Source organism: Colletotrichum costaricense (assembly GCF_030867565.1).
Source record: "Colletotrichum costaricense strain IMI 309622 chromosome Unknown Scaffold_1.1, whole genome shotgun sequence".
Taxonomy (NCBI): domain Eukaryota; kingdom Fungi; phylum Ascomycota; class Sordariomycetes; order Glomerellales; family Glomerellaceae; genus Colletotrichum; species Colletotrichum costaricense.
Window position 1 is genome coordinate 1,406,082 of NW_026848230.1, and position 21,000 is coordinate 1,427,081.

The 21,000-nt window shown below is 53.3% G+C and overlaps 5 protein-coding genes across 5 annotated transcripts; 1 reads left to right on the forward strand and 4 right to left on the reverse strand.

Moving 5' to 3' along the window:
• Window positions 1-3,985: 3,985 nt before the first annotated feature.
• On the reverse strand, window positions 3,986-6,070 carry CCOS01_00523 (uracil phosphoribosyltransferase; the record flags this gene model as incomplete). Its single annotated transcript, XM_060448720.1, has 1 exon — window positions 3,986-6,070. One exon carries the CDS (start codon window positions 6,068-6,070, stop codon window positions 3,986-3,988), a length of 2,085 nt encoding a protein of 694 aa, XP_060320158.1.
• A 926-nt stretch (window positions 6,071-6,996) lies between these two features.
• Window positions 6,997-9,071, reverse strand: CCOS01_00524 (major facilitator superfamily transporter; the record flags this gene model as incomplete). Its single annotated transcript, XM_060448721.1, has 3 exons — window positions 6,997-8,076; window positions 8,169-8,786; window positions 8,847-9,071. 3 exons carry the CDS (start codon window positions 9,069-9,071, stop codon window positions 6,997-6,999), a joined length of 1,923 nt encoding a protein of 640 aa, XP_060320159.1.
• A 582-nt stretch (window positions 9,072-9,653) lies between these two features.
• Window positions 9,654-9,773, reverse strand: CCOS01_00525 (uncharacterized protein; the record flags this gene model as incomplete). Its single annotated transcript, XM_060448722.1, has 1 exon — window positions 9,654-9,773. The coding sequence occupies one exon, from the start codon at window positions 9,771-9,773 to the stop codon at window positions 9,654-9,656; it is 120 nt and encodes a 39-aa protein (XP_060320160.1).
• A 1,926-nt stretch (window positions 9,774-11,699) lies between these two features.
• On the reverse strand, window positions 11,700-14,089 carry CCOS01_00526 (fungal specific transcription factor domain-containing protein; the record flags this gene model as incomplete). The annotated part of the gene is made up of 4 exons (XM_060448723.1): window positions 11,700-12,944; window positions 13,001-13,468; window positions 13,561-13,920; window positions 13,979-14,089. The coding sequence occupies 4 exons, from the start codon at window positions 14,087-14,089 to the stop codon at window positions 11,700-11,702; spliced, it is 2,184 nt and encodes a 727-aa protein (XP_060320161.1).
• Window positions 14,090-18,033: 3,944 nt separating this feature from the next.
• On the forward strand, window positions 18,034-20,765 carry CCOS01_00527 (homoaconitase; the record flags this gene model as incomplete). Its single annotated transcript, XM_060448724.1, has 7 exons — window positions 18,034-18,045; window positions 18,116-18,407; window positions 18,484-18,872; window positions 18,929-19,639; window positions 19,700-19,719; window positions 19,775-20,214; window positions 20,275-20,765. The coding sequence occupies 7 exons, from the start codon at window positions 18,034-18,036 to the stop codon at window positions 20,763-20,765; spliced, it is 2,355 nt and encodes a 784-aa protein (XP_060320162.1).
• Between the last annotated feature and the right edge of the window lie 235 nt (window positions 20,766-21,000).

A 21,000-nucleotide genomic window follows, 5' to 3' on the forward strand; every position in this document is an offset into this window, starting at 1 on the left:
AGAAGCCCAACGGGGAAATCCAAATACCACTGCCCACGGAATCTAACGCCGGCCACGATACCATTGGATGCCGATGTTCGTCTCTGGTCCTAGCTCCGGAGGCGGGTGAGCTAACGGCGCAGCAAGCATTTTGTAGTACTGTACTATGTAGGCGCGGCCGGTGGACGAATGGGAGTTTACCCCTCACTGTCCCATCTTTGCGAATGGCACTTGCTATGGTTCAGTTCAGTTTTGGGAAGATCCGGTGAGAGTCGTGAGGAATCAAGATCGAGACCTAGGCGGTCAGGGTTGTGAGGTGTTCGGAAATCCAGCCCTTTTGACAAGCATCATGAGGGTTTTCGCCTTAGCCCAGGTCGGAAATTCCGACAGCCAGCCAGTTTGCGATCACAGAAGAGGCGATCACAGATGAAGAACATGGAGTGGCAGAGATGTTTGTGACGGATCTGCTGTAGGTCTCTTGGCCATTTCTTGTCTCACTCACGTACATTTCTGTTTGGGGTTTAGGAGGGGTTCCTTTTCTCTCTACGACCAACGATAAGAGAGGAATTCAATTCCTTTTCCGAGCCTTTTGCTTGCAGCTTGACTGGCTGGCTCAGGCTGTCCTTGCTGCTGCTGCTGCTGCTGCTGCTGCTGCAGTAGCCAGAGTCAGAATGGGCATGGCAGATGGGCACGACCCCACCCCCACGTGCCGTGTGAAAGTCGTCTCCTCTTTCGTTTGAAGATCTGAGTTGAATGTTGATGAAGCCTGAAGAGCACTAGGCTAAGATGTCTGGTTTGCAAATTGCCGTTGATGGAAAACTTGGAGGGATAAACGCTGGACCGGCTGATACTCGCCGACACCACTTTACTTGCGCACTTTCAAAACATGTGTTCTAGAATATAGATACCATACCTCGCGTTTGTGCCGCGCGCGTGTGCGTGTGCGTGTGCAAGTGCGTGTGTGTGTGTGCGCGCGATACAGCGTCGCATTCTGGAACAAAGCTTGTGAGGGAGATATCACGTCCCCGTCCCTGTCTCTCTTACACCCATGGGCCATGGATCACGAAGGACGAACTTCAGATGGCGTCTTTTGTGCGTCTTTACGGATACGTCGAAGCGTCTTTGCCCTGGAAGGCGACTATCCTATCTCAAATCTGTGTCTGTATCTGTACCGCGGCGTAGGGCCCTCCACCCCTGGTCAAGTTTGATAGAGATAGGCGAACCCTGCGGCTGGTCTGCATGTCGCGATATCGCAGGCATCCTCCGACTCGGGGAGGGAAGATAGAGTTTTTCCCTCCCAAGGTGGTCAGATACGATTTCGTATCATCTCTATGTGAGGCTACTCTTTCATCGCTGCTAGTTTTTTTCGTGCTTGTGATGGATGATTGTGTGGTTGCTTTATCGTGGGCTTTTTTGCGCCTTGCGATATGGGGGAGATGGTACGACGTGGGGAACGCCAGTATGGGAACGGGTTGAAAATCATGGCGAGTCAGACAGACGTCTTGACTCTTGCGGACTGACAATACCCGCACAGGCGGGCAGACTAGTAACTTGTAAAGTTGCTGGATCGTCATCGCTCCGGGTTAACATTAACCACATCACACAGCCAAAGCATCCTATGTATCGATCATTGGAGAGATGGGTAGTGTTCACTAGCTGCTTGAGCCTAAGACGACCTACGAAGGCAGAGTATTCTATCAGGGGGAAGTGATGCTCGGCGGCAGGAAACCTCGTGGGCTTCGGTGCGCACCTGTCATCACCTCACTTTGAGTCCTTCGACGCCGGCGGAATTACCGACCGGGGAGAAAATGTTTTGACTTTTTTTTTCTTGCTGCGCTGTTGTTCGGCCGGGGAGATTAAGGGCGGAGGAATGGTTACTGCCGAGGGCCGGGCGGGTAACACGGGTATTTCTCGACCATGGTTTCGAGCGGGATCACTTCCGGGCCCGAGCAGAGCGGTGCAGAGTTGCAGACGGAGGCGCCGTTGAGCTTTGATGCGGTCTGTTTCTTCTTGGGAAGTACGAAGTTCGCTGGTAGAGTTTCATGGATGACTTATGGACGTGTAACTGTAAGTTCCTTTCGTCATTCCTTATCTTAGGAAATCGTGATGCTGGGGGTTGTGTCGAGGGGAGTTTATCGTCAAGGCTGATGAGGGTCTCGATGTTGAACCTGCGGAGCAAGGTGAGGAGACTCTGTATTTAGCAGATGAACATGAAGCATGGTCTTTCTCAAGCTCTCTCCTGTGCCGGGGGCTCTGTCAGGCCCTTGACTGCGAAGAGCCGCAATCTTCATCCGCGAGAGATATTGCAGCTTCGTCTTTAGAGTTCTGAGGAACGACGCCGACGTCTTGCTGATGGCGCGCATGTTGATGCTGCCATTCAGTAGCGTCGAGCCCCCCTTGAATTGAGAGTAGTGAAGAAGGAGGCGGTCTCGGGTGAAAGCAGTTGACTCTTCATGTCATTCATTTCTCACTTTTGGTCTGATAGCCAACTGTGAGCTACCATCTTCAATAAACGTCACAAGAATGTAACACAAGGCTGCTATTGGAAAGATGCCTAAGAGTGAGGCCCTCTCTTTCAGATATCTTCAGTCTCGTCTTCAACCCCGATGGCCACCACTGCCTCTTCCGCGACCTCTCCATGGACAAAGCCATGTCTTATTGGCTACGATTTGATCTCCTTGGCAAACTCAGGCCCGTCCATCCATGTAGTCTTCGGCGACAGTGTAATATTTTTTGAGTTTCGTGCCATTGTCGATCCAGACACCAGAATCTCGGGGCTCGATGCTAGGTGAACGAACAAGATACAGCAACAGACGCATGCGAAGAGAAACAATGTAGAGATTACCTAAAGTCCTGTCAACAACTTTGAGAACTCGACTTCCTCTGGCAGAACATTTGTAACCTCTTGGGTTTTTTTGTTAGGTATGAAAGCCTCCTCGAAGTTTCCGCATGGTAGCTGGCTTACACCTGAGTACATCTTCTTAAGCTGCCCGGAACGAGGTCCGATCGTATGTAGATCTATAGTCCTGATGAGCATACCTGCACCCATTCCCATGTGCTCGAAACTCGTGCCACTGAGGTATTAGGAGGATAGGTCGAGGATGGTGGTATTGTTTCGGCCTCCGGTAATCCTTCCTTTGTTGAAGGCTGAAGGAATAGAGAATTGTGTAATCTCTAAATAGATGCAGTAATCTGGCAGTGTCCTTCTTAAACTCCCTTAAACTCCGAATTCTATACGCATGACGAAGAGGAGAAGCTACAATCATGGCCTCCCGCCTTTACAGTTGATCTCGTTCAGCCCAATCACTGAATTTGGGACGGCGGATTATGTTGCCTTAGCGGGATGGCAGAGAGACATCTTTTAGACCAAGGTGAAAGCCGCTTGGACACGAAGATTCTAGCCTCAACGCTGTTCTAGATCTCAACTTCTTGTAGTCTATGGCATAGCGTCCCAATCCATCTACTTATTTGAGACTTGCCCCTGGAGAATCATCGGGAACCTCTCAGGACTTGGCTGTTAAGTCAACATAAGGCTGTCAAGGCTAGATATCGAACACATGGCATTTGTATGATTGATTGACCAAAATACGATCAGTTGACCAAAAGTCTCTTGCTATGGGTTAGTATCACACAAACCACTCAACTCGGCTGTACATCAGGGTAATAAGTATAATCAGAAACAGGTCCTCGACGCGACTGGTAAAGAGCTCGTGGCGTACTCTTTCACCGACCCATGACGATCCCTCCTGATGCTTATACACAGTCATAAGTATATTCATTGATCGATTTTCCTTTGACCACTTCACTCGGCAGGATCACGCAAATATTACAAGTTCAAGTCCATCTCAGTGTTGATAAAGTACCAATCTAAAGCTGCAGGACCAGCAACATATTTTATGCGTCCAACGAGCCCCTAGGGCATAAATCTATCCCACACTTACAGGGCCTCGTAGTCCAACACCGCAACTTGCCGCCCTCCCACCCTGACACAAAGTCCCTCTGAATATCAATTTAAATGTGTAGTGTTGAATAGCCGGTTGCCAGTGTCCGTGCCTCCGATTCCAGGGAACTTGTTGTCCGACAACCGAAGTGCGACGAGACTGAGATCTCCTTTACAAGCAAGTGGCTCTAGGACATCCGAGATGGCCTTGGCCTGAACAACACCGGCCACAATGACGATGCGAATCTCCAGCTTCAACCTCCGAACACGGTCGACGAACCCCTTGATTGACTTGCCGCTGTTGACCACCGAATCAACCAAGAGCAGCGTGTTCACTCCCGCAAGAGTCTCCTTCGTGAGCTCGGAGGCACGGTTGGCGTGGATGAAGATGGCATGGGGGAACACCTCGCTGACACCAAGGGCCATGGGTTCACCACCGCGCATGAGAGCAACGATGGCTGTTCGGCTCTCGTCGACAAGTCGATGACCATCGGTATTGTAGCCCTGAACATGAGGTATAGGATATGTCTCTAGGCCGAGCAGCTCCGTCAGAAACTCGGTGGCGAGGTACCGCCCAACTTGCCCATGGGCCGCTCTGAGACTAGGACCGGCCACAGACGCGTCGCGTGTCGCAGTCATGAGAAGTTTGGCTGCACTCTTATTCGTGGCGTGCAGAACCTGGAGGTTGGCGTAGCGGTATAGGATAGATTCCACGAAAGCTTGGCCAGAGATGTCGATAATCGGTAAATGCTCTGGATCAAGGCGGGGTGAAGAATGAATCGGGACCAAAGCCTGTCTTGGACGGAAGTTCTTGTCGCCAGTAATAACCCTGGTCAACTCAGCGTCCATAGTCTTGCTTCTAGAACGCTCCTCGCCGACGACGACGATAGCTTGGTCGGCTCTCTTGAGCATGGGCAAGTCCATCGGACTGTCTCCGAAAGCCCAGACAAACACACCTTTACTTTGCAGATGAGAGACAACGACGGCCTTGGCCTCAGGAGTAACAACGTAATCATCGGAAAAGCGGCCCCCACCGATGATCTTAACGTCATCATCGAGGCCCTCTCTCTCCAATATCAGTTTCCAGATTCGACGAAGGCCACACGTGGCGATGACGATGCCAACGCCGCGATGGCACTTGACGGCGTGAATCAGGGCCATGAACTCCGGGTACAGCGAGACAGCAGCGGCGACTTCCTCGCATACTTCGTCAAAGGCGCTTTCGACGTACTCATACAAAGCCATGGCCCGGTGAAAGAAAGCCAAGGAGTAGTCGTTGTTTTCGCTGAATAGCCTCTTCAGGGGACATATGAGGTCGTCCCAGAGCCAATGCTTTCCAAAGTTCTCCGGACCATCCCATACACAGTCAGGGTATCGCCTCCGCGAAGTTGCCTTGAGCCTCTCCCAGAACATCGAGCCCGTGTCCGCTGCGCACAGCGTTCGATCCGCGTCCAACACCAACACCGTATCCAACCGATCGCGGCCTGGGCCCGAAAAAAGCAATCGATCAGTCTCGCTTCTTACACGACGAAGGTTCTCTTCGTCTGTTGTCTCAATATTGCGCAGCATGTGTTCAATGCCGTCAGAAGAATGAGGCCCGCCGAGATACAGCGGCATGAAATGCATGTCATTCAGACGAGAAAGACGGGATAGAGCGGCGATTTCGGAATTCTTCCATTGTGCGAGGTGATGAGGTTGTAGTTCAGGGCGCGTTCGAAGTTCATCGTAAGTTCGTTGATCCCATAGACTGATAGCGGGCATGTCCAGGTAGAGGATGTGGGTGTAGACGCGCAGGTCAGCGTCGGTCCACACAACGTCATGGGAGGGAGGTTTGTCGTTCCAGAATGAGTAATGGCCGGTGACAATTCCAATACGCCCAGTCGCGGTACATTCATCGGCAACACATTGAATGGCTTGCTGTCGTTTTCGGGTTTTCGCGTCGTTGTGAAGTCGCTTGAATGCTTCCAGGCCGCCGTCGACGAGGTTCCCAATGACCTCGGACCCCTCATAGTACTGGAATCGATCTCCAAAACCGAAGTATGTCTTGAGACGGCATAAGACGTAAGACTTGCCACTACCAGGAAGGCCGTATAGGCCGACGATGGTAGGCTTCTTCACGGGAGAGGTAGTATTGGAATTGGCGGCAGGCATCTTGATAGCGGATGAAGAATGAGTTGTTCAGCTGATCTGAGATGAAGTGGCTATCCTTGGCCGGAATGAGATTCGTTCAACAGAGCAAGACCAAGCGGCTCCAGTTCGGCTTTTGTATAAGGTTGGAGCCTTCTCCAGCTTCGTGATCTGAGAGGAAAAGGCTTCCTTGGGGCAGTCATGAGACAAATGGCGGAAAGGGCGATTGGTTTGTTGCAGGCAGAAGTGATTCCCAATGCTAGAGGCAAGAAGTGTTTGTCCGCATTATGGCAACTTGTTTGCCTACGTAGTGTCTTAGTCTGCCTAGAATCCCAAAGACCTTCTCTCTCACTTGTGATGGTAGATTCTCGGCCGTCATTTGCTTGGTGGTGATACCGGTGTTTGCCTTGAAAAATCCACCACAGCACCTCGGGGTTTTGAAAGCGGCTTTTTGCAAGCTAAGTAATTCCTATGCTCTTGGACGTATAAGTAGCTATGAGAATATGTGATCAATCAGCAATGAGGCGTTTCCGTCTAAGGTATCCCAACAAACGGCAACAAAATCTCGTTTGTGACCGCTAGCCCTCCTTAAAGGCTAGCTGCTGTGGCGAAAGCGACATGCAATGTTTAAGGCAATCTCATATTTCCCTAGATTTATGTATTCCTCCTCTTTTTCCGGCAAAAGAAAGTTGGTTCCTTGAGGTGGGAATACATAGTAGACAGCAGAACAAGCTGGTGGTTGAGGAGGAGCCCGTCGAACGTGCGCATTGCCCCTATTATTTGTTCTGAATAATTGGCTTTATTAGATTTGCCTCCTCAACTATTTCTTGATTTTAGATGGAATTTACATTACATTAAATTTCCTTACATCGAGAGGGGTATCATGCTATCATACAAAGAGTTCTTCCCGTGCCTAAATTACCCATGTAATATCCCGTCCGTCCATTCATCTAAATGTGTTTCGTTCCCTCGGTGTCGAATCCAGCTGTCGTGACCTCATCCTCTTGCCTCAAGGCCGCACCATCATCGCCACGGCTCAGACTCCGCCCCCTTGATTTCTCGATATCCTCGAAATCCCGTTCGCTGCCCTCATCAAGTTGCTTCTCCTTCTCCCTCTGTGCCTCAGCAGCAACGGTAGCCGCCACAACCCCAGAAACCCCGCCAACAGCAGCCGCAGCCTCAGCCGCCTCGGCATCCTCCTTGGCCTTCTGCTTCGCCTGCTGCTCCTTCTTCACGCTCTTCCACTCCATACCACCAGCTCCGATGAACACGGAGCAAACCATGACCAGCGCAACCACGAACACAACCTTCAGCGCTCCGTTGTAAGCCTCCAACACAGGTCCTTTCACATTGTCCGGCAGATCTGTCAGCGATGTCGCGCCGGTAGTTTGCAAGTTGATTCCCTCGAGCCCAGGCAGCCCTTTGATCCTCTTCACAAGCTCGTTGTTCAGCACTGTCTGCCCAACCGAGATAAACACGGCGCCACCGAGCGTCTGCGAGAAGAACATGATACTCGCGCCCACAGGCACGTCTTTCAGCTTGAGCACCGTCTGTGCAGCAAGATTCGGCGCCTGGAACGTCATGCCCTGCCCAATACCGTAGATGACCTGGTACGCCGCCCACTTTGCCGTGCTCGTATCCACCTCAAGCGTCGTCATCAAGCCCGCGCCGACAGACATGATGCAGATACCGACGAGCATCACGGGGGTGTAGTACCCAATCTTAGTGATGACGCCTCCTGATACGGCTGCGAAGACGGTCATGGAGAGAACCATGGGGAGGGTGCGGACGCCGGACTCGACGGCTGTAAAGCCCTTGATGGCCTGGAGCCAGATGGGGAGGTAGTACGCCATCAACATCATCTGTCCGCCGAGGGAGAAGGCAGCCCAGGCGGCGAAGGCGATGGAGCGTTGACGGATAATGCGAGGTGGGACGGTCGCAGTATTGGGGAGGAGGATCTGGATGGCGATGAAGGATAGGAGGAGGACGACGGCGAGGACCAGGAGGGCAATGATTCGCCCGTTGCTCCACTGCGATTTATCAGTCAATATTTCTACTTGTAGATAAATGGGAAACAAGGGGTAAGATAGGAGTGAGAAGAAGGGAAAATCGTGGTACTCACAGCATACTCAACACCACCCCACTGCAACGCAAGAAGCAAGCAAACAACGCCAGGAATAAACACCGACGTTCCCGCAAAGTCCAACTGCTTCAACTTATCCCACAACGAAGACTCGGTAAGATTCTGCTCCGGCGGCCTCATCACAAACGCAATCACCACCAGCGCGACGCCCCCCAGTGGCAGGTTGATATAAAAGCACCACCGCCAGCTAACCTTTGTTGTGAACGCGCCGCCAAGTAGTGGCCCGATGACGGACGCAATACCAAACACGGCCCCGAAGGCGCCCTGATACTTGGGGCGGCGGTGCAGCGGGACGGAATGGACCATGACGACGATGGTGCCCGCAAAGATACCCGCGCCGCCGATGCCTGCGATGGCGCGGCCGACGATGAAGGCGGCGCTATCGGGAGCCGCGCCGCAGACGGCGGAGCCGACCTCGAAGAGGACGACAGAGCAGAGAAAGACGCGCTTGATGGGAAAGAAGGCGTAGAGCTTGCCGAAGAGGAGCTGGAAGGCGCAGGTTGTCAGGAGATAAGCGCTTCCGTACCAACCTATGTCGGTGACGGAGTGAAAGTCGTCTGTGATTTGAGGGATTGCTGTGGCGATGATGAGGCGATCCTATTAGTGGTGTTAGTCTCGTGGGAAAGGGGATAAAGAGGATGCTGAGGGAGGTCATACCAATGCAACGAGGAACATGGACACCAAGATGGACAACATGATTAGGAAGAGCTTCACGCCCTTTGGGTACTGAATCGATCGCGTCGTCGAGGTGTGCGTGAGAGCATGCTCGGCGGGTTGCTGTTCTTCTTCATCGTGGATTTTACTCGTCCGTGATGAGGTCGGCGGTTCGCTCGTTGGCGTCGTGGCGGGAACTGCGCCCTTGTCGCGCTTTTTGAAGAACATGGCAATAGGTTCGATCTGTTGTTCGTTCGTAGTCGTCCAGCCCAGGAAACCCAAAGCCTATAAGCTTTCGATCTTCTCTTTTTGTCTCCCAAAGTTGACGGTCTCGGCTCGTAGTCGACACTCTTGATACAAGTTCAACTCAATGTCTCTCATTCAGAACTCTGTAGATCTCGAAAACCTTCTTGACATGAACCAGAGGGGTAGTCGAGGGATGCGTAAGGAAGTCGGCGACGATGGAGAGATAAGTAGGCAAGCAACACGTTCGAAGAGAAAAGAGTCATCCCAAGTACATATATCGCATTTCCCCTAAACAAGACAAAACAAGCCTATTCGAAACAAACAAAACGAATTACCCCCCGAAAAAGGACGTAAGAAACGTCCGGTCTCGACGAAGAGACGACCTAACGCATGTCCGCATGACGAGGACGACTCACATCCAACACCCGTTCGGGGATTTCTATTCTCCTTTCTTTCTTACCTCCTTACTCCCGCCAATGACAGCAAAGCACCAGACCAAAGAACCACCCTAAAAGAGCCTCCAATCTTGGCTCCCGCCCGCCCGCTCGTGTCTAGCCACGCGACCTAGACCCCAAAGACCCAAAGAACTTGAATGAGTCTAGGTCGGTCTGACTCTGAGCCAGGCTTCATTCCGAAATGTTTCCTGGAATGTGCCTGATTATGATGGCCTTCTTCGCGGCTCATGCTTACGTACCCACAATGACTTATCCACAAGTTCACCAAAGTCCATCCAACAAGAGAAATGCCGGGCGATTCTCGGATCTCAGTATTTCTCAATCGTGAGGGAAACCATACCCGCTTGTAGACGGATGTAAGCCAAGCGTATACGTGGGTAAGCAATCGGCATTTTCAATGCCGATTCACATACCTCAGTCTTCACTGGCGCAGTAAGTCAAGCCTCACCGTAACGCTTAAAACCAGCAGACTGTCCAATTAGTTAAACGCCACGCGCAGCTGCAATTGGAAACGAAGAAAATAGAAGAGTGCGAAAAGGAGTGACACGCATGAAAAGGGAGTCGTCAACTCATCACTCCATACCGGCTCATCAGGCCAGACGGGGCCGAGCGGGCTTTGGTAAGCTCCAGGTGAGAGTCGTTAGCCCGGAACTTGGTATTGTGACTCTTGTGTGGCTCATCAGAACAAATAGAACCACGCAGGCGGACGGGCATTGAATCCGGTTCAAAACTAAACCATTCAAAGAACCCCCAAGCCACAATAAAAACCTCGGGGATTTCTACACCAAAATGGGTAAAGTCCCAACCCAACCTCGGTCCCGAAGACAAGGGTCGGCTCACGGGTCCATCGTTCCCCGATGTGCCCGAGCCTCCGGTCGTTTGGTGCTCTTCACACACACGTTTCTACCAGACGGAATGAGGGGAGTCGGGGTGAGTATTCCGCTCCGCTCCGTCTGCGGCCCAAAATACACAGCCCTCAGCCCTGAGTCCGCACTTGTCCTGTCCGTCTCCCGTTCCTTGATTTTTTTGGGATGTTTCTATTGACTTCCCCGATGTTACCCACCTAGAAAAAGACAAATTATGACTCTTATGCTTCTTCTCGCACGGGCTCCTTTCCCGGGCCCGAACGAATCGGAGTCCTCCGCCTCGGGGGTTTACGTTTGAATAAGGCAGTTGGTTCACCAAAGATTCGTGTAAACTCGGGAACCAGAAGCACATCGTTGAGGTCATACGGACGTGGCCGTCATGAATTGATGTCCATTTGCGGGTAATTCCCTTTTCCCCGGGCAACATTGCAGTTTTGTTTCTTGGAAGGAAAGTGTTGGTTAGGTAAGACGGGCATACGGCAGAATCAGTATGTCCAGTGGCAGTTTACGGATCAATGCCTCTGTCTTCCCATGAACGGTGATCATGTACACCCTGGCCTATAGTAGAATCGTCTCGCAAATCGCAACTGGGCCGGGGGGACTTGGAGGATCATTCGCCGGGGGGTTGCGACCAGGGAGTCAATAGACTGACAAGTCGTTCCATCTGCCTGCCCGCGTCGTCAGCCCATAGGCGAATGCATATGCAAGTCTCGTATCCTGAGTGGCAGACAGGCAAGGCAGACAGGCACCAACAAGACTCAAGTGACGTTGTATGATGTACGGATAGACCCGTCAACACTGGAAACTGTGTCATCTCGGAAGAAGTCTCCGCAACTTCGCCAATGAAGACAAGACCACCACTGCCAATCTTGCCCCTTTTCCGGTGAGGAGGGAGCCACAAGGTCCCAAAGGTGACAAGCTCCATTCAGCTCGACAGGGGGCTCATAGTAAATCATCATGTCAAAACGGCTTCTGCCAGGGGAAGGGGGTGTACGCTTGGTCTTTCCATAGACTCCCGTCTATTTACCATTAGGTAGCTTCGTCATCTCATGGTACTATCGTTACAGAGGTGGGAGAGTTGTCTCTTTGTAAAATCCTAAACACCAAAAGACAAATCCAAATCCAAAGAATGCCCTCCGAGTGAATGACCCCTGGTCTCCTTTCTACTTCAACGAGAGATTGATTTGCAGATGCCCCGGGTCCCAACTCACTCCCTTTCTTTCCCATTTTCTACCCAGGCACCGGAGCTAGCACGACGTGAGAAATCCCAAATGATGCCTGCCACATGTTCACCATCCTCTATTCGTTGGTGGCACGCCAAAATTCCCAAATTGTCCAAACATGTTTGACGAAGACTGCTGGTTCATGTTACCGTTGGGGACACCCAAATCCGCCCACATGTCCAAATCGTAAAAGTTTGTAGTGTCGAGGAAATTGCCGAGGAATTGGTCCATGGGTTGATCGTTCCGCGGAGGGATCTCCATCTTCATCGTCTGTGCCGGCGAAGGCCCGCAAGACGACGCTTCTGAGCTCGTCTGCGGCACGGTATCCTGCAGTCGTGGGATGGCAACCGGTGTATCGTAGGGCAGGCCAAGTTGGACCAGCGCGCGCTCGCGTGCCCTCCAGGCCTTGAGCATGTACACACCCAGCTGGGTATTCTCCTTCTTGGACATGTCCCATAGCTCCTCGTGGTACTGATATATCCTGTCAACCACCTTCCACGCGCGGTCAGCCAATTTGCCTGTCGGTCTCTTGTATAGTTGTCCAGCCATGACGATGAAGACGTCGATTTGGAAGTGGAGCTTGAAGAACCACACAAAGCCGGTGTTCTCCATAAAGTCGTACAGCTCGACGTTGTGCTCGTGGTGCATGAGTGATATCCGGAACATGTTGTCCTGAACGTTGAAGATCTCGGTGCCGAATTCAGGCAGTTCGCGCATGGGGATCATCATCGCCCGCATCTTGTCAGTAACCATGGATCGGATCTTGGTCGCTACGATGTGGATGTTGCCAGCCAGGGGATCACAGTATCGCTTTTCGAGGGCTACGAGCTTCGCATCGAGGTTGTCAACCAGTGCCCGGTACTTGGCAAGCGAAGTCTGGGTCGCTATTTGAGAATCCTGGCTGTCATTTTCCATGGCGCCGAGAACGACGGCCTCGAAATCGGGGATGCGGTTTTCGACGATGAATCGACCAACTTCGTACAAGAGCAGGCAGAAGGCCATCTCTGTCGGGCCTTCACGAGGTTGAACGGGCTCGGTCGATCCGGGGAAGAGATCGGCATCGTTTACGTTCTGCGGCGTATTCGTGTCCCAGTTCCATGGCAGCAGCGTGTCGCAGAATCCCGATACCATGGCATATTTCGTGTCCAACATAATGATCTGCCACCAAAGTCGTCGTCGCATTTCGGTCTCGTATGGAGTGAGGTTGAGCAGCTCTCCGTCCCTGTGAAGTCCCATCTTTTGCGCAATACGAATCAACACACCACTGAGCACCCAGGCCGCATGACGGTTATATCGCCCCTGAAGAGATACCTGTTTGCTGTTAGTAAGACGAATTGACTATTATGGCGGAAAAGATCGCGACGGACCAGGTAGAGTATCAAAGCTTGCAGCGTCATCAAATCATGGTTCTTAAGGAAATTGACCTTGGTCAATGCCGCCTTGACGCCAGCAGTGAACTTCTTGAGCGCCTCCTCTTTTGACATATCCAGCATCTGTCTGGCTTCTGACTCAGTCATGGTAAGAGATGCGACGAGGTAGATGGCAAATAGCAGAGCCTGGGCATTGTTCGCGACATTGGAGTGGTTCGCGGCCGCTTCCACGACCAAGGGTTGCAGACTGGGTACGTGAATGAGTTTGGTGATTGGGTTGACCCTTTCCAAAAACACCTGCCAAAGTCTGAATATCTGAACGGGGGATGGAGTAACGTCCTCCAAGTCGATCGCGGCGATGTCGTTTAGAAGTAGATCTACGTTGTCGTCGGGGGTTACGGCGTCGGATCCTAGAACACTCTGTTCCTCTTCCTCGGCTTCGATGATTTGTCGCATTGCGGTCAACTACGAAGAGGTCAGACCTAGCCGGCACAGGCAGGGAGCGCGCGATGCGTAAAAGGGAGGCGCATCGGACTACGAGCTTCGCGGTTACGCACCTGGTCATGCACTGTTGCCCACACATAACTGTCCATGAAGCGGACGCTGCCGTCTTCAACTACGACTTTGCCCGCCGGCTTCCAGGATGTCGTGGGTGGAGAAGTGTCCTCGGATACTGAAGCGGACCCCGAGGGCAGTGGCAGCTGTGGCATACTCGGCGATGGCCCAGCCGAAGAAGGCGTAGCAAATGTGGTGGGCGAAAGAGTCGCCCCCGTCCCCGGAGGCGTCGTATCGCTACCTGTCGTGGCATACTGTTTGAGTAGAGCCTCGCATCTAGCGAGTCTTTCTTGTAAGTCCTGGTTCGGCCTCCTGCGCTTGCGTGCGGGAGCTGGTGTTGAAGGTGTACATGTGACGTTGGCCTAATACGAGTCAGAACGTATTCGGGATTCTGTATCTGGACAAAGGAAGGCAGCGCACCTTTATACAGTTAGAGCAGGGGGTGTTGCGGTCGCATTTGATCTTGCGATGTTGGCAGAGAACACAGGCTAGAACCCTCTGGCTCTTGTGTTGACTGGAGTTGGTACTCATTGGTAAGGCTGAGGCTGAAGAGCCTCGTGGTTATGCAGTGGTTGCCACGGGAAGAGTGTGAAACAGGACGGCGTCGTCCATGAACGGGGGGCAACAAGACCCAACCAAGTCTTTAACACGCGTGGGCGCGAGGCCCTTATGGATGATTCCCTAGTGGGCGGAGTCCGTCGGTGAGAAAGTTGCAAGGGGTATCCGTTCTAGTGTATCCGTAGTAGTAGAGAGATGAGAAAATAAAGATGTGGCGACGAGCTGAGACCCGAGGGGTAATAAATGCAAACGGATCTAGACGCGACCCTAAAGTGGGATGAAGGAAGCCCACCCCTCTTTGGCGAGGTTCACACAAGGCGGGCGCGTGCTGTGATCTGCCGCAGTGCCAAAGGTAAAGTTTTTGGCTTAGAAATTGGCAGAAAGTGGAATCCCGGGTTTACTTGAGTCGCTTGGGTGGTTCCAGGCGTTGTCGATGACCAACCAGGGCAGAGATGGGCGCTAGAGACAACGACTTTGAATCGTTATGCTTCCCCGGGTGTGCGGTGCGGCGAAAGAAAGGTGGGAGAGGGAGGGGAGGGTGTCTGTGAGTCTTTCAAGCCAAACCCGTACGTGGGGAGGGTTGATCGTGGGCTGGTCCGGGACGAGCGGACGGGAGGCCTGGCCCAGGGTCGAGACAAGACAAGGTACGTTGGGTTGGAAACCAGGGCGCCTTGTTTGAAAAGACGCGTGTGCAGCGGTGTTGCGGGAGAGGAGGATGCCTGGCGGTAGATATGGATATTGGCTCCTTTAACCCCTGGCTTCGCTTTTTGCTCACCCTACTCGTTCCTGGCGGGATATGAGTTGCGACTTTTGGTGGGATGGATGTGGCAGGGCTGGACGTCAGATGTGAGCGTGTGAAGTGTGAACTGGGCGTGGAGTTTGGGGGGTGAGGGCGGCGGCGGTGCGGGACGCGGCGGCGGAATGCGAAGAGAGGAACGACAAGGGCTTAAGAGACTGTTGAGAGAGGTGTGTGAGGTGAGAGTGAGAGTGAGAGTGTGTGACACAGAGAGTATGTGTGCTGGCAGCCCTGCCGGTACGGAGTATGTAGTCTGGTCTTGTAATGTAAGGCAACGAGGCGTAGTCGCAGGACGGCGTCGGCGACAGCGGGCCAAGAGAAAGAAGTACGAAATTGGACGTCAAGGACTTCTGTAGTAGTATGGTATGAATCCGTTTGGTGAGGGTAGAAAGGTAGGGTGGTCCAGCAGCGGAAACGGGCGCGGGTCTCACAGTCACTCGGCCTGACTCGTCGGGATTCCAGGAAACCCGATGCAGCGCAACCCAGCCAAGATGGAGAAGTGACCACTCGTACGTGTCGGCAGCGTCTCACCGGTCTTTATCCGCCTGTCTGGCTCTTGGATCTCGACTACAGTGGTTGCTCAGGAAGAAGAATTTGCGCTTTTCGAGTTTGTTCAATGTTGTCTAAACGAGAAGAGAGTTCCGTCGTAATTCTGACAGGGACGACGTTGTTGCAGTTTCGAACAACTGGAGAACCAACACCTTTGGGAAAGGGACTTGACAGACAGCAAAAGCTTAGGCAGAATGGAGGGGAAGAGAAAAGACAAGGGCAAGTCAAACAGGACAGGAGGGGTGGTGGATGTTCAGGTCGTCGGAGGGAACGGACGAAACGGCGGAGGAATGACGCCAATACCCTCCCACTACAGATGTAGGCCAGATGCCTAGGTGGACTTTGTGCATGTGCGGTCCGTCTACTGCCTACTCGACCTATGCGTCTCTGGTAAGGTAGTAGCGGCGGTAGGTCCAAAGCGGCCGATGGAAGGTAAGAGAACCCTGAGACAGCCAGGGCAACCTGTGTGAAAGCTGTGTGAAATGGTCCACCGAGGCCCGGAAGCTCTGGGCTTCTGGTTACACAGTATAAATGAGCGGGTGTGCCGATGGGGTAGTGATCGGGAGTTCGAGGATCAAGGAAGATCAGCTCCAGGGTTCTCAACGGCGACCACCTGCAAGGTCAAGTCAGATACGGAGTAGTGTGTGAACTGTACTGTAGAGGCGATGCGTGCGGATGCCGGTGTAGGGCAGTAAGGATGAGGAGGGCTGGAACAGAGTGACGTGGGACGGAAATGGTGATGCCGTAAGGAGTTCGGGAACAATTGGAAGAGATCAACTTGAATTGGGAGATCCAAGGTCCAAGGAACTGGTAAGAGACATTTACTATACGGACGGATAGACACGAATAGCGATGAAGACAGGGGGCCGGGGTCACAGAGTTCATGACAGATTTAACCCACGTCAAGGAGCCCTTTCTGCGGAGGTTCTTGGTGGGTTGCGGAGGGGAAATGACGGACGAGCATTGGATGGAGGGGGTGGACTGGAAAGTGAGCCCAAATGGAAACAAGAGGTCCGAGATCCTTGCCATGAAGGAGCATGAGCCACAATGAGCCATACCTGACGGTAGCTAACTACTCACAGTCTCCTACAAGTGAGAGAGATGCCAGCATCCTTAGGGTGAGGAATAAAGACCCTCCCTTTGGACATGCGTCTAAAATAGCGGACAACGCATCGCATCCATCATCTATTGGCTCTCTTTCCCCGTGCACTTATGAGGCAAGTGCCTATCCGGAGAGCCAAGCAACCGTTGGTTCTTGTGTCCATGGCCTCATATTTAGCAGCGGGCGATGCCCTGGCGGCATTGCGTCAAGGCACGGAGCCGGACCAGTTTGTATGGGCGCACTGCCGTACTCCGTAAGCAAGGTGGCATCCAAGGACCAAGGAACCCATACTGCGTAAGGGTGGTAAAGGTAGGTAAGAATTCATTCATCTCACGGGCTGTCAGTTGACACGTGTAATAGACACAGGGTGCCTTACTTGAGAGATGATGGTGGGCAGCTATCGGAGGGATGCAGGCCCGACCTTGAACAAATCGAACGCAAGCCGAGATCCAAGATGCCCGAGGTGCGAAGGGAGGGGGCTTTTTACTCGCCGAATCCGTGAGTTTTACGGCGGCTGCAGATTGTGCACAAGGAAATCCCGTCGTTCCATTGCATGCGGCTCATAGAATTGTGCACAGGTAGCAGCTCGCGACGAGAAATATGCAAATTGCACAAACCTTGAGGCATCTAATCACTCCGAACTTGATCAAGTGACCATTGGCACGTGCTGTCTTGCACAATAGAGACAGCAAGCCAGATCCCTACTTACATACTGCGTACAGTTTAGCCATCAACTGGGTGACATGTTGGTGACCAAGACATCGAGAACTCCTTGCCATAAGCATGCATATCAGCACTGCCAGCGTCTTGGACAAGAGACTGGATTTATCAGTTGAAATTCTGTTTTGCTAGCCTCCTCCTGCTTTTCTTCCGCTAGACATTGAGCAAGATCGGCGTTGGGATCGTTCAGATCTGCTCGCCCGTCGAAAGCGCACCTGTAGTGTCTAAACCAGCAATCGTATCCGCAGACAGTCTGGAGAACCAGTAGACACTGGAGAGATTTGCGGAGTTTCAATTGACTCTTGTGAATGCCCCGCAGCTCACGGCGGAATTATATATCATGAGCCGGCATTTATCTCCGTGATCCGGGTACAGCCGGCGGTAATGCCTGCCTGCGGATGCGGCGTCGTATTCGTTACCGGAGCTCGTCGTATTTCTCGCTTTTCGGATCACCTCCACATCTCAAGGTTCCTGGTGCAATCCCCGGTTCTTCTTATCGATAAGATACCGATGAGGATAGAGAAATCGATAAGGGATGCCGAAAAGGTGCCGAAGTCGACCAATCAGACCGCGTCCAAAGGTAATTTCACAGAACGGCAGCGGGAGCCCCACCCCGGCATCGGTCATTTCCCCACAGACTCCAAATTTTTGGATCCGGTTGCCGAACAGTCACGACCTTGACGACGTCGCGAATTGCCGGAGATCAAATTGTTCAACTTTTGGCCATTGGCCTACCCAATTGAAGTCGTAATGTTGCCCATTGTACGTGTGCCATCTCATATCACTGCTCCTTCACTACGAGGCTGTGCTAACCCCTCGTGTTTTACAACAGAGAAGAACAGTGGCGCTCCACGCCGCAAGGAGCTGCCGTCGCAGTCTCCTGCAGCGCCAGCTTCCCTCGCGATCGATCCGGCCCAGCTTCTACACGACGACGACCCGTCCCCGCCAGTATGCCTTTCACTCACAACTCGAAAACGCCGCGACTGCGACCGACTTCCTCTACACATCCGCCCCTAAAGTCGAAAACCCCCAGACGTTGACGGAGAAGATTGTCCAGCGGCACTCGCTAGGCCTCGCGTCCGGCAAGAAGGTCCGCGCAGGCGACTACGTCACCCTCTCTCCTGGTGAATACCCCTCCTCCTCCTCCTATATGCATACGCATAAGAAGACCACGAGCGCGTCAGGCTTACAATTGGTAAGGGAAGTGCATGTCCCATGACAACACGGCGCCCATCAGCAATAAGTTTGTCTCCATCGGAGCGACCAAGATTCACAACCCCTCACAACTCGTCTGGACCCTCGATCACGATGTTCAAAACAAGAGCGAGGCCAACCTGAAGAAATACAAAAAGATTGAGGATCTCGGCAAGCAGCACGGCGTGGTATTCTACCCGGCCGGACGTGGAATCGGTCACCAGATCATGGTGGAAGAGGGCTACGCTTGGCCCGGTACCTTGGCTGTCGCGTCAGACAGTCACTCCAACCACTACGGTGGTATCGGATGCCTTGGTACCGCGGTCGTCCGAACAGATGCCGCCGCCATTTGGGCCACTGGCCGCACATGGTACCAAGTTCCCCCTATTGCCAAGGTACGGTCTATCATCAGCCGTTGCTCAGGGGTTCGTCACTAATCTTGGTTGCTCAGATCACCTTGACCGGAGTCAAGCCCCCCGGTGTCACCGGAAAGGACATCATCGTCGCGCTCTGCGGCCTGTTCAACAAGGACGACGTCCTGAACCACGCCCTTGAGTTCACCGGCTCCGAGGAGACCATGCGAAGCATCCCCGTCGACGAGCGCATAACAGTCGCAAACATGAGCACAGAATGGGGCGCCTTGTCCGCGCTGTTCCCCATCGATCAGACACTGGAAAGATGGCTCCGCGCCAAGGCCACCACCGCGGCGATGCTCAACACAGATGCCGCCGTCAAGGGCCGCTGGACCCACGAGCGCATCGACGAGCTTCTCGAGAACCCCCTCACGGCCGACGCCGGCGCAACATACGCCAAGTCCCTCTACTTGAACCTCGAGACCCTGTCCCCCTTTGTCGCCGGCCCCAACTCCGTCAAGGTCGCGACGCCCCTGAAGGACCTGGAGGCGCAGAACATCAAGATCGACAAGGCTTACCTCGTCTCCTGCACAAACTCACGTGCATCAGACATCGCCGCTGCGGCGCGCGTTTTCCGTGAGGCTGCCAAGGACGGACAACCCGCCAAGATCGCGCCGGGTGTTTCTTTTTACCTTGCCGCAGCTTCCACTGTGGAGCAGGCGGCTGCTGAGGAGGCTGGCGACTGGCAGACACTTATCGACGCAGGCTGCTCCGTATTACCTTCAGGATGTGGCCCGTGCATCGGTCTCGTGAGTTGATTGTCTCTTCAACCAGGAATGATGAATATGCTAATACATCTTCTTTCGTAGGGAACCGGTCTTCTGGAACCGTTCGTACTATCTTTTCTGCAATTTCCTGGAGAACGATGGCTAACAGACACGCAGGGGCGAGAACGGAATCTCAGCAAGTAACCGTAACTTCAAGGGCCGCATGGGCTCCACCGAGGCCAAGGCTTACCTGGCCAGCCCCGAGGTCGTCGCCGCGAGTGCGTTGAACGGCAAGATCGCCGGCCCCGGCTGGTACCAGCAGCCCCAGGGCGTGGACAAGGTCATCATCGGCGAGGGTGTAGGTGATATCACCGCCGACATTGCCATGAGCATCGACGACGCCCTCGACCAGCTCATCGCGCAAGCCGACAGCATGATTGCCGAGTCTGAGAAGGGCGTCGCCGGTGCTGCCGCCCCTGCTTCTGAGGAACCAGCTGCCGCCGCGGAGAGCGAGGAAGACAGCCTCACGGAGGTCCTCCCCGGATTCCCCGAAAAGGTGGAAGGCGAGATCATCTTCTGCGACCAAGATAACATGAACACGGATGGAATCTACCCTGGTACGTAAATCGGAGAGAACTCACACCCTCAACCACACGATCCTCTAACAAAAACAATAGGCAAGTACACCTACCAAGACAACGTCTCCGTCGAGAAGATGGCCGAAGTCTGCATGGAGAACTACGACACCTCCTTCCGCGACATCGCCAAGGCCGGCGACATCCTCGTGTCCGGCTTCAACTTTGGCACCGGCAGCTCCCGCGAACAGGCGGCGACGGCCATCCTGGCCAAGAAGATCCCGCTCGTCGTGTCCGGCAGTTTCGGCAACATTTTCAGCAGGAACAGCATCAACAACGCCCTCATGGGCGTCGAGGTGCCCAAGCTCGTGCAGCGCCTGCGCGAGACGTTCAAGAACGAGGGCGAGGACAAGGTGCTTACGCGCCGGACGGGCTGGAAGCTCTGCTGGGACCTGAGGCGGTCCAAGGTTATCGTCACCGAGGGCAGCGGCGAGAGCTGGAGCGTCAAGGTCGGCGAGCTGCCGCCTAATGTGCAGGAGGTTATTGCCAAGGGTGGGTTGGAGGCTTGGGTTAAGGCTGAGATTGAGAAGTAAAGGGGAGGCCTGGGTGAGATGAAGAGAGCGGGGGAGAAGAAAGATCGAGATGATCTGCCATTTACAACACTGTTTTGAGTACTGCTATTGGGATACAACGGATGAGGCTTGTTTGTAGATTTGGTTTCTGAAAAAAGAGTACGCAATACACTGGGGAGTTCAAAGTATCCTACAGATGACTTGACAGAATGGCTGCAAGTGACATTTTCTGAGGAACATCACACGCCTACCCAAC